The sequence below is a fragment of the Fukomys damarensis genome, unplaced genomic scaffold, assembly GCF_012274545.1.
Source record: "Fukomys damarensis isolate Sample0158 unplaced genomic scaffold, DMR_v1.0_HiC HiC_scaffold_22, whole genome shotgun sequence".
Classification (NCBI taxonomy): Eukaryota; Metazoa; Chordata; class Mammalia; order Rodentia; family Bathyergidae; genus Fukomys; species Fukomys damarensis.
The window spans coordinates 26,093,236-26,103,849 of NW_022900934.1; the positions used below are offsets into that span (position 1 = coordinate 26,093,236).

Below are 10,614 nucleotides of genomic sequence, written 5' to 3' on the forward strand. Positions count from 1 at the left end.
GTTAAAACTGTAAGTTCAGTTTATTACTCACCATTTTGGTTTATATTTTAACGTTTCCAAAATAAAATGTTTTACTTTTGAGTCTTAGATCCAATAAATCCACTTCTGGAAACTTATCTTACTGCATACTTCAAATAAAGAAAAATCTTTACAAATGAATACATTATTCAATTAACAGTAGTGAAAAACTGGGAACACATGAAAGTCTCATAATAGGAAAATGACAAACTGGAACACCCTTCAATGGGATTTTATATAATTAAAAGCATTTATTCAGGCTATGTACTGGCAGGAAAATATGACTATTAAATAAAAAGCCATGACATTAAATTGTATGTGATGCATGATTAAAACTATGCAAAGATTTATATTTTCAAAAAAGACTGAATTATAAAAATATTTTTTATTTAAAAATAATGTAGGGCTGGGGATGTAGCTCAGTGACACAGCACCTGCCTGGCAAGTGTGAGGTTCTGAGTTTGATCCCTGGTACCAAAATAAAAATAAAAATACACTTGATCTTAGCCAAAAGGCCGAGAAGCGATAAAAAATAAAAATAAAAATGCAGTGGCCTCTGCCTCTTGGGAGATGCTGGAATTTCAGCCAGGGGGATATGAGCCCCCTGGCTCTCATCTGCACCCCTGCCACAGCCCTACACTCTGCCTCCACTCTTCCTCTCTCCAGACGCCAACCCGAAGGATCCTTTAGAAATGTAAATCAGATCACCTTCTTCTGCCTAGAACCCCATAAAGGGCCTCATATGGCATCTTTACAAGTCTAGGCCTCAGCCTAGCCCTGCAGGCTACAAGACTGCCAGCTGGTCACTCTGATCTGCTGCTGTTCCCTGCCTCCTTGCTGCAGTTTAGGCTCACAGGCCAGTCCCAGGGCTTTAGCAGGTGCTACTTCCTCTACTGGGAAGGCTTGGCCTCTAGCTATCTGAACAGGGTGCTCCTTCCCTCCAGAAGGCAACTCTTCTCCTTATCTAAGACAGATCCTCCTTTGCACCCCCAGGCCCTTTCTCTTCCGAGCACTTAACACCTCCCTCAGTACACTTGTTTATTATGCCTTCCACTTTCCAGACTGCAAATTCTTTAGCAACAAAGACTTTGATTTCCTGCCGCATACCTTGTGTCTCTGAGCCTAGCACATAGTAGGTGATCAATAAATAATTGTTAAATGAAAGACTGTTGAATTAAACAACTCCAAGAGCAGAGTAAGCTTCATGTGGTGGTAGGCTTTCTGTTTCTTACATGACCTTTTCCTCCCAAAACCTGGCAATGGCAGGTGCCCCATGGAAACCAAGGTGGCTGATCTTTTCCAGCAGAGGCCTCTTTAAGATGCACAGTGTAGGCTGGGGATTTAGCTTAGTGTTGCCACTGCCTGCCTTGAAAGCACAATGTCCCAAGTTCAATTCCAGGTTAAAAAAAAAAAAAAAAAGCAGCACAGTGAAGTGCATTGTGTGAATTGAGGGTAACAGAGCACAGTGGATAACAGAACTGTGTTTTGAAGGACTAATACTGACTTAATGCACAGCTTTGGGGACATTATGAGGATTCTCTAAGCATTTGTTTTCCTTTATGCAGAAAGACAAGGCTAAGTTACTACTTCCCAGGGCTGGGACGGGGACAAGGGAATGTCCATAAAGTACTTGGCAAGCACAGTGCCTGACATGGAACAGGTGTGCAATAGGAAGCAAATTAATCAATAGCCACCTATGTGCCTTTGTCTCTTTCAAGTTTACATTGTGCTCTTATATATATAGGCTTTAGCTGATTTGAGCTTTCAACAGTGTGTGGGTTTTATCACCACTTTAAAAGGTGAGGAAGCTGGGTCAAAGAGTAAAGTGCTTGCCAACAAAGCACGCCTCAATCTGAGAGCTCCATAGCTCTCTCTTCTAGAATACAAGGTAGCATTGCCACAGATGCCAATCAAGATGATTTGGATGGCCTGGCAGAGCCCTAGACTCAAGTGTGTGCCTACTATAAGGCTGTGAGTGGCAGAGGAATTCAGAAATAGAATTGGCCAGTGAGCCACGCTTTCATGACATGGTTCCTAGTCTGTGGCCCTTTCTCTGGGTGAGGCTTGAGAGCAAGTCTGGACAGATAAGCTGTCTCTGGCAGGATTTAAAATGCTTCACTGTTTTCCCAAGAGGGAAATCTACAAAAGTGCTTCCTGTAGTTTCTCTTTAGAGTTGGGCAACAGCTCTAGGCAGAAAATGCTAGCTTTGGTGCTAGAGATCTTCCTGCAGCCTCTGACCTCTAACTCATTGTGCCCCTGACAACAAAGGATTTCTTTCCAAAGCCCATCAAGGGAGAAACTCCAGCATGGAGCTCTGGGCTACCTATCTAGCATCAAAGGTGAAGGAAGGTCACATGACAAGAAAGAGATCCAAAGGTGTTAGATGTGAAACTTTAGAAACTTTTTTTTTTGTACCGGAGATTGAACTCGGGTCCTTGCACTTATAAGGCAGGTGGCGGCACCACTGAGCTAAATCCCCAGCTCTAGATGTGAAACTTTAGAACCACAAGGTCAAAAAACCATAGGTTCTCCAATGTCATGGGTTATAAGAACTGCAGTATCTAAGAGACAATAAACCTCATGGCTGTAACACCTTGATGCCTCATGCAACAGTAGATATAACACAGGATGGGAAGGGGCAAAGGCTGCTTCCAAACTTGGAATTCAGATGGTTCCTGGGTCCTGGGCATCTTCTCCATGTCAGAGGCTTGGCAGACATTCCTTTGGGAAAAGATGGTGTGAGGGTTCTGGCTGCAGGACTGAGGCTGAGAGAACAGGCTCTGGACACCAACCAGGCCCTTGGAGAGGGCAGCCTCAGAGGATCCGGTCAGGCCCCAAACCCTGACCCCCAGGGATGCATTCTGAGGCTCTGACAGTGCTAGCTTTGTGGCAGCTACAGTGCCCAAAGACTGAGACAAATACCATGGTCACCTGCCTTGGTGGCGTGTGCTCCTTGCAGGGAACATGCTGTGTGAGTGGCACTTGGCTACCCCCGGAGACTGCACAGCACCATGACTGACAACTCCCATCTGCATGGTGCTTCTGAAGGAAGAGAACATTCATATCCTAAAATATGGCAATGGTTTCACAAGTGGAATGACAATGGCTCTGGCCAGGCAGTGGGGACAAGTCTGGGGGCCACATTGGGGAACACCTGGAAAAGTGGCCAATAGACTTACCTCAACCCTGGCTCATCCACATTCAGTTAAGGTCACTTTAGGTCTCTTTGCTAATGGACTTCACTGATTTTTAAAAATGAGAGCGTTCTAGGGTAGTTATGACCTTTTATCAAAACTATAAAAATCTCTCTATAAAAATCTCTCTGGAGAGAGTTCACCACCCCAGGCTGCTCAGAACAAGGCAAATCAAAAGACAAATGTTGGACTGCCCTGCTGATTGGAGAAACAGTAAGAAGCATGTGGGGATAGAGGACATTTGGGGCCCTGGGAGCTCGGAAGCCCTGCGATGGAAGCCTCCTTCCAGGAAGTCCTGGGACTGTCCTCCATCTCTGACGGGCAAGAAGAGGAGCTTGCAGTTCGGGAGCACTTTTGGCTGTCCGGGCCCCTGCTCAGACTGATGATGTGCCCCGGCAAGCATCAGAACTCATCTCGCAGCTGAGGGGCCCTGTCCATGCCAAAGAAAGAGGACTGCCTCCCTTGAAGATCCCGCTCACGCTTCACAAAGGCGGTGAAAGATGACACACAGTTGCCAATAAAGTGGTCGGCTTGGCCGAGGATGTATAGGTCGATCTGGGCCACCTCTGGCTGGAGACTTACCACCTTCACCTGCAGGAGGAAGGCAGAACACATGAGCCCAAGTGGCCGCAGGCCTAGGTGCACCTGGCTGAGGTCCCTGGGCCACACTCTCCACCCTGGACTAAGGGTGCAGATGGAGGAGTAGGCAGCAGGGATTCGGGGTTCAGACATATGAGAGACATGCTGGCCAGCAGCCACCTTCTTCTCCAGCCTCAGCTCCCTACATACCATTTCCACCTCTGTGCCCTTGCCTGCACCCACCCCCGTCACGTGCGTGTGATCCTGAGCACAGATCCCGAGCAGGCCCTCAAGGCTCGGCTCACATCTGCCCTTCTCATAAAGGCCTAGCCCAATGGGCTTCTCCACCAAGCCCGAGACTGGAGCACACAGCTCACCCATCCAGTTCTGCTGCCTGGATGCCTCCCTCTCCCACACACCCACTCCAAGCCTGAAGTCCTGTCTGTCCCATTCACTGCCCCAGAAGTGAATCCTTCCAGTGAGGAACTGGCACCCCATGGACCCAGCCATCACCATCTCCAGTCCAATCAGCTACAGCAGCCTTCTCACGTTTCTTGCTGCCTCTCCTGGTCTGCTTACCATAGAACAGGCAAAGGAAACTAAACATTTTTTGTTTTGTTTTTAGATTTTTTTTGAGACAAAATTTCACTATGTAGCCAGGCTAGCCTCGAACTCTTGATCCTCTGGCCTCTGCTTCCCAGAGTGCTGGGATTATAGGCGTGGGCCACCATGCGGGGCTAGGACATATGCTTTTTTACTTTTTATTTTTGGTATTGGGGAACGAACTTGTATCTTGCACTTGTGAGGCAGGCAGCAGCACCAATGAGCTAAATCCCCAGCCCTAGGACATTTTATTTGTCAATTTTCCTGATAGGGCACTGGCCCAGCGAAATGGAAGAGTGAAGCTCAATTCAGCAGGAAGGGTGGGGTCAGAGCCTAGGGACAAGGGGCTGAGCAGGGGTGGGGACAGGCGAGAAGACTGGCCCAGGAACAGGAAACAGAAAATGGCAAGAAGCTCAAAGTGCAACAAACATTTCAACTCTAAAGCGCACACACACACAAAAAAAAACTCCCTGGGACTCTCCAAATGCTTCAGCTTAGTACAGAGGTGAGGAGGGGTGTGGGCTGACAGAGCTGAAAGTGTTCTGCTGTTCCACTGAATTTCTGATATAAGAAAAACCATCAGCTTGCCGCTTGGGTTGTAGCAAAGAAATAAAACCAGTTTAATCACGGTCAAAATCCCCCAAACAATTCCACCCACACCCTGAAACTTACCCAGTTTGTGTCATGCCCACTATAATTAGCTCTGGGACCTCTTGAGTAAACTCAATCCTTTCTAGAGACTTTGGTTTTCTCAGCTACAAAATGGAAGGGTGGAGTGAAAGGACCCCCAGGTCTCCCAGCTCTGACTTCTAGTTATTAAATGGGTGGGTAGGACCAAAATGCACTGAGCCTGCAGTTCTACCAGCTGGAGCTTCCTGCACATGTACACGCTCATGTGTGGGGCAATAGAAGAGAAGGCAACCACTCTCAATGCCAGTTTCTTAGGGTTTGCCCAACACTTACGGTTTTCATTCATTTAACAGTCTTACTGAGTGCTTGCTTCAGCAGCACATATACAAAAACAAAGTCTTACTGAATGCTTTTTTCCTTTTTTGCTGCAGTACAGGGGGATCGAACCCAGGGCTTTTGCCCTGAGCTATATCCCCAGCCTCTTAAAATTTTTTTTATATTTATTTTGAGATAGGGTCTCACTAAATTGCCCAGGCTGAACTTGAACTTGCGATACTCCTGCCTCAGCCTTCCAGAGTGCTGGGATTACCAGCATGCCCCATCACACCTGACTCAGAGTCCATGCTCTTAACCTCTCTGCTATCCTGGATCTCTGCTAAGGCCCATTCCCTATGTTCTTACTCAACAAACTGGGCACTGTGTCTGGCACTGTCTTAGGTACTAGTGATGGTAAGGAAGGGTCTCAGGTCTCAAGAAGTCAGAACACCAGGCTAGACATCAAATGACTGGAGAGTGGTTCAGCCTTGAATCCCACTTGCAAGAAACCCATATGTCCTGGATGAAATGACATATTTCTGCACTAGTCTCAGTCAGAAGAGAAAAAGAAGTGTTACATGAGCCAGAGAAGCAGAGGGAACCCTGGAAGGCATCTGTGGAGGAGGAGGAGTTTAAGCTGGGCTAGAAGGATAGGAACTGGAGAGGAATGTGTGTCCAGGAAAAAGGCCAGTGGGGTAGAACAGGAAGAGCGCAGCAGGAGTGGGACCAGATGGCACTTTCTTTCCCTCCTTGCCCACATGTACCTTCTCTTTGAAGAGCTGCTGGATCTCCGGCATGTAGCTCTCAGAATCAGTGGCGATGTAAATGGACTGGGCGCTCAGCGTCCTTACCCAGAGCTTCACAGCCCGCCGGATTTCCTTCAGGTCAGGGAGACACATGGTCATGGTAAGTGGGGCCGCTGTGCTGCGGCTGTAGCCCACACACTGTGGAGAAGCCATGAAGTGTGAGCCCACGGTGCCATCCTTCAGCATAGCACAGGCGTTCTTCTGTGGGGAGGGCAGGCACTGGGTTAGAGAGCGGCAACTTCCCAGACCCCAGAAGAAACAACTGCAGTGTGGGGAAAGACAGGCTACACAGAAGCCCGACTACGGAATTTTTTGGGGGGTGCTAGGGATTGAACCCAGGTCAGGGCCTCCTCCATGCTAAGCACGTACTCTACACCCTCCACACTCCCAACTATATACTTTTTAAAGTATTAAGGGAAGAGGAAAATGCATTGAAATAGTAATAGTGGTTATTTCTGGGTTAGTAGGATATTGGTTTTGCAAAAACAATTTTTTTCTGGGTCTCTCTGTGTTATCTGGGATGTTCAGTGTAATTGTGAACAGTGGTGGTGATAAGGGGCAGCTTATCTGATTCCTGACTTCAGTGGGGAGACTTCTGATAGCTCCCCATGAGGTACATGTTTGCTGTGGGCTCCACAGTGATAGCCTTTATCAAGTTAGGGTGGGTCCATTCTATTCTTGGCTGGTTATGAGTTTTTATCATGAATGGGTATTGACTTTTATCGAATGCTTTCTTGTCTTTTACTGAGATGATCATATGATTTTTTTCCCCCTCTTTGGGTGTTAATACCATGAACTTTGTCACTTTCTTAGAATAGATTTTTACTTAAATTATATGGCTTTTTTTGTTTTAGTGGTGGTCGTGGGGTACTGGGGATTGAAACCAGCCCTTCACACTGAGCTACACCCCCACTTTTTTCCCTTGCAGGGAGATAGAGTCTTACTGAGTTATCTAGTCTGGGCTGGCATTTGCAATTTTCCTGTCTTAGCTTCCCAGACTGCTAGGATTACAGGTGGATACACCACCATGTTTGGCTTGAGTTCCACATTCTTTAGTACATTACTGGATTTTACTTCTAATATTTTACTTTGGATCTGTGCATCTATGTTCACAAGTGAGAAGGACTACAATGTTCTGGGTTGACTGAGTTTGGTATTTGTGTTATGGTAGCTTTGTAAAAAAAAAAAAGTAGCATCTCATTATCATTTATGTTCAAGGAAAGTATAGATGGGAGCTACTTTTTAAAAGCTGGTTTGAAACCATTCGTAAAATATTCTGAGCCTGGCTCTTTTTCCTTGAAGCAGGGGGCAGGGGGAGCCTGGTAGGTAAATGTGAGATTACCTCATCCACTGACTATGAATTTTAATCTAATTTCCTTATCTTTCAGCATTTTAAAATTTTCAGCAATGAGCATTTCCAACAAATATATAAAACTCCTCATGTAAATTAAGGAGACTGAGTATGTGGGTTCTGTTATTTTCACAAGGAGGGTAATCTGATGAGGCTTCCGCACAGCCAAGCTTCCTCTAAATTCTGGGAAGATGACATGTTCATTTCTTGGGAACCTCACTCAATCGCCACAGTTCATTTTTCTTTTCTTTTCTTTTCTTTTTTTCCTGGTACTGGGAATTGAACTCAGGACCTTGCTTGCCAGGCAGGTACAGTGCTGCTGAGCTACATTCCTGGCCCCATAGTTCATCTTTCTAAAAGGAGTCTATTAGCTAAGCACTGAGCTGGGACAGAGGACTCCTAGATTTGGGCTTTTTCTTTCTTTCCTTCCTTCCTTCCTCTCTTCTTTTGAAGCAGAGTCTCACTATGTAGTTCAGGCTGGCTTTAAATTCACTATTAGCCCAGGCTGGCTTCAAATTTACAGAGATCCTCCTGCCTCAGCCTCCCATGTGCTTGGATTACAGGTATGCATCACCAGGCCCAGCTACGGGTCTCTTTCTGTTTTGCTGCTTGACTTGGGATCTGGCCTGATGCCTCAGTTTATCCATCTGCAAAATGAAGATGTAACTGACAACTGTTAAAAATGAAAGCTGGCCAGCACGCACCTTGAGTCATGCTTCTGACATACACTGCGCTGGGATCATAAGACATAATCCCACAGACTTGGCTGAGTGAGCACTCTCTGCCCTGGTGGGATTCAGGGAAATCCCTACAGGCAAGGGTCAGCCAGGGAAAGGAAGAAGTTACCCAGTCAGAGCCAATGCGCAGATGAATGCCCACATAGGGCCGGATGAGATGAGTGTGAATCTGAGCTTCTCCTGTCTTCACCATCTCATCTGACCATACCATGTACTTCTGGAGGGACCTGTGTTCTTCCAGGACAGGGAACTGTGCTGGGGCCCCTGGCAGAGCAAGCACTGGATGTTCCTTTGGTGAAAATCTAGGCATGAGATGGAATGAAGGGAAGTCAGACAGAGGATGTACAGAGAACCTGGCTGCCTCCCCCACGGGAAAAAGGGTGGCATTGCACCATGCCCCAGAGACCCTGCAGAGGAGCCCCAGCAACATGCAAGAAGCCCAAGAAGTTGTGAAATCCCAACAAGCTGATAAGTAACTTTGGCAGTGGCACCAAGCACAGTGTGCAATACTGTCCCGCCACACGGAATTTACAACCTTCTTTGCTTGTTTAACAATTAAAAATTTACAGTAGAGCATTCCAACCTTTTATATGGTCATGCTGGCTTCCAATCTGTGGTGTGGTAATTTGCTCCAGGGTGGGGTGTCTGGACCAAGCCTTTGCTCTTTTACCCACATGGCGGGTGTAGCTGCTTACAGAGGCCAACGGCTGGGACTGTGTACATTGGATTAGATCATTCAGCACTTATCAATTACTTACTGGTTGCCTACTATGTGCTGGGACCCAGGAAGAATGATTCTGGCACGATCCCTACCCTTGTGGAATACACCAAATGTCCCCATCATAGCCTGTGAAGACTCTCTTTCCCCATTTGTACAGTATGCATTTCACAATCATTTCACATCTATCTTTTTTCTAGGACTGAGGCCCCTGGAGGCAGAACCTCTAGCGTGACTAAAGTAGTGCCTGTCACATGTAAAAGCTCAGTAAATATTTATTGAATGAATGAATGAGCACAAACTTGTGTTCCCTCTTCAGCTAAACGTAGACTTCATCCCAGCACATAAAACATCTTGCTGTTCATGAACTCACAATGTATTTTCAAACTCTACATTTCTGTATACTTCTTCCCTCTATCTAGAATACCTGCCCTGGCCAGTCAAATACTTTTTCTAAACATTATGAATTAGGCATAGCCACTCTAAAATAGTTTGGCAGTTAGTTTATTATAAAACTAGGTATACAATTTACCCTATGAACTAGTAATGGTACTCTTGGGCTTTTATCCCAGGGAAGTGAAAACTTATGTTCACATACAAACCTGAACGCTAATGTACATACCAGCTTGATTCATAATAACTCCAAACTGGAAACAACCCAAATGTCACTCAATGAATAAATGGCTCAACACGCCGTGGCACATATGTACCATGGAATACTACTGTAATAAAAGGAATAAACTATCAACACAGGCAATGACTTGGATGGCTCTCAAGGGAAGTATCCCAAGTAAAAGATTCTACTTATATAGTAACGAAATGACAAGATCAAGAAGAAAAGAGAAATGGAGAAGAGATTAGTGGGTACCAGGGATTGGGGATGGTGTGTGATTAGGAAGGTGGGTGTGGCTATAAAATGGTAATACAAAGATTCTTACCATGATAGAACCATTCAGTATTTTAACTGTGGTGGTAAACAGATAAACCTACATACTTGATTAAACTGCACAGAACGTGAGTACAAGTAAAACAGGACATCTATCTAGATAAATCAATGGTATCAAAGTTACTATCCCGATTTGTGATCTGTACTATAGTTTTGCAAAATTGCACCACTGGTAGAAACTGGGTAAAGAGCAGAGTGATCTCTCCATATTACTTACAACTGGATATGAATCAACAATTACTACAATAAACATTTCAAATAAAAATTATGAAATATTGCCAACTCTAAAGGCAAATACGGAAATTAACAATCCACACACACAAAATGTGAGCAGAAGCTAATATTTTGCTTTGTTTCACAATTTTTTTTTTTTTTTGGTACCAGGGATTGAACTCAAGTCTTTGTACTTGCGAGGCAGTTGCCAGAACCACTGAGTTAAATCCCCAGCCCTGTTTCACAATTTTTTAAAAAGTACACACTTAGGGCTGGGGATTTAGCTAAGCGGTTCGGTGGCTTGCCTTGCAGCGCAAGGACACGAGTTCAATCTCTGGTACCCAAAAACCCCCAAAAAAACAAAAAAACAAAAAACAAACAAATAAAAAACCCAAACCAAATACAAACACAAAAATACTGTAAACAAACTATTTTTACTCTGACATTGCCTTAAAATGGTGGTACAGCCCTTCTGCAATTTGTTCACATCTATGAATGTTTGTA

The 10,614-nt window shown here is 45.3% G+C and overlaps 1 protein-coding gene across 1 annotated transcript in view; it reads right to left on the reverse strand.

The window, feature by feature from the left end:
• Positions 1 to 501: 501 nt before the first annotated feature.
• Pofut1 (protein O-fucosyltransferase 1) overlaps positions 502 to 10,614 on the reverse strand; it is a 25,897-nt gene continuing 15,784 nt past the window's right edge. The window contains exons 5-7 of the mRNA XM_010628454.2: positions 8,343 to 8,535; positions 6,104 to 6,346; positions 502 to 3,803 (exon numbers count right to left, since the gene is read on the reverse strand). Coding sequence (XP_010626756.1) covers positions 3,615 to 3,803; positions 6,104 to 6,346; positions 8,343 to 8,535 — 625 coding nt within the window. The 3' untranslated portion in view covers positions 502 to 3,614. The remainder of the gene's footprint in view (positions 3,804 to 6,103; positions 6,347 to 8,342; positions 8,536 to 10,614) is intronic.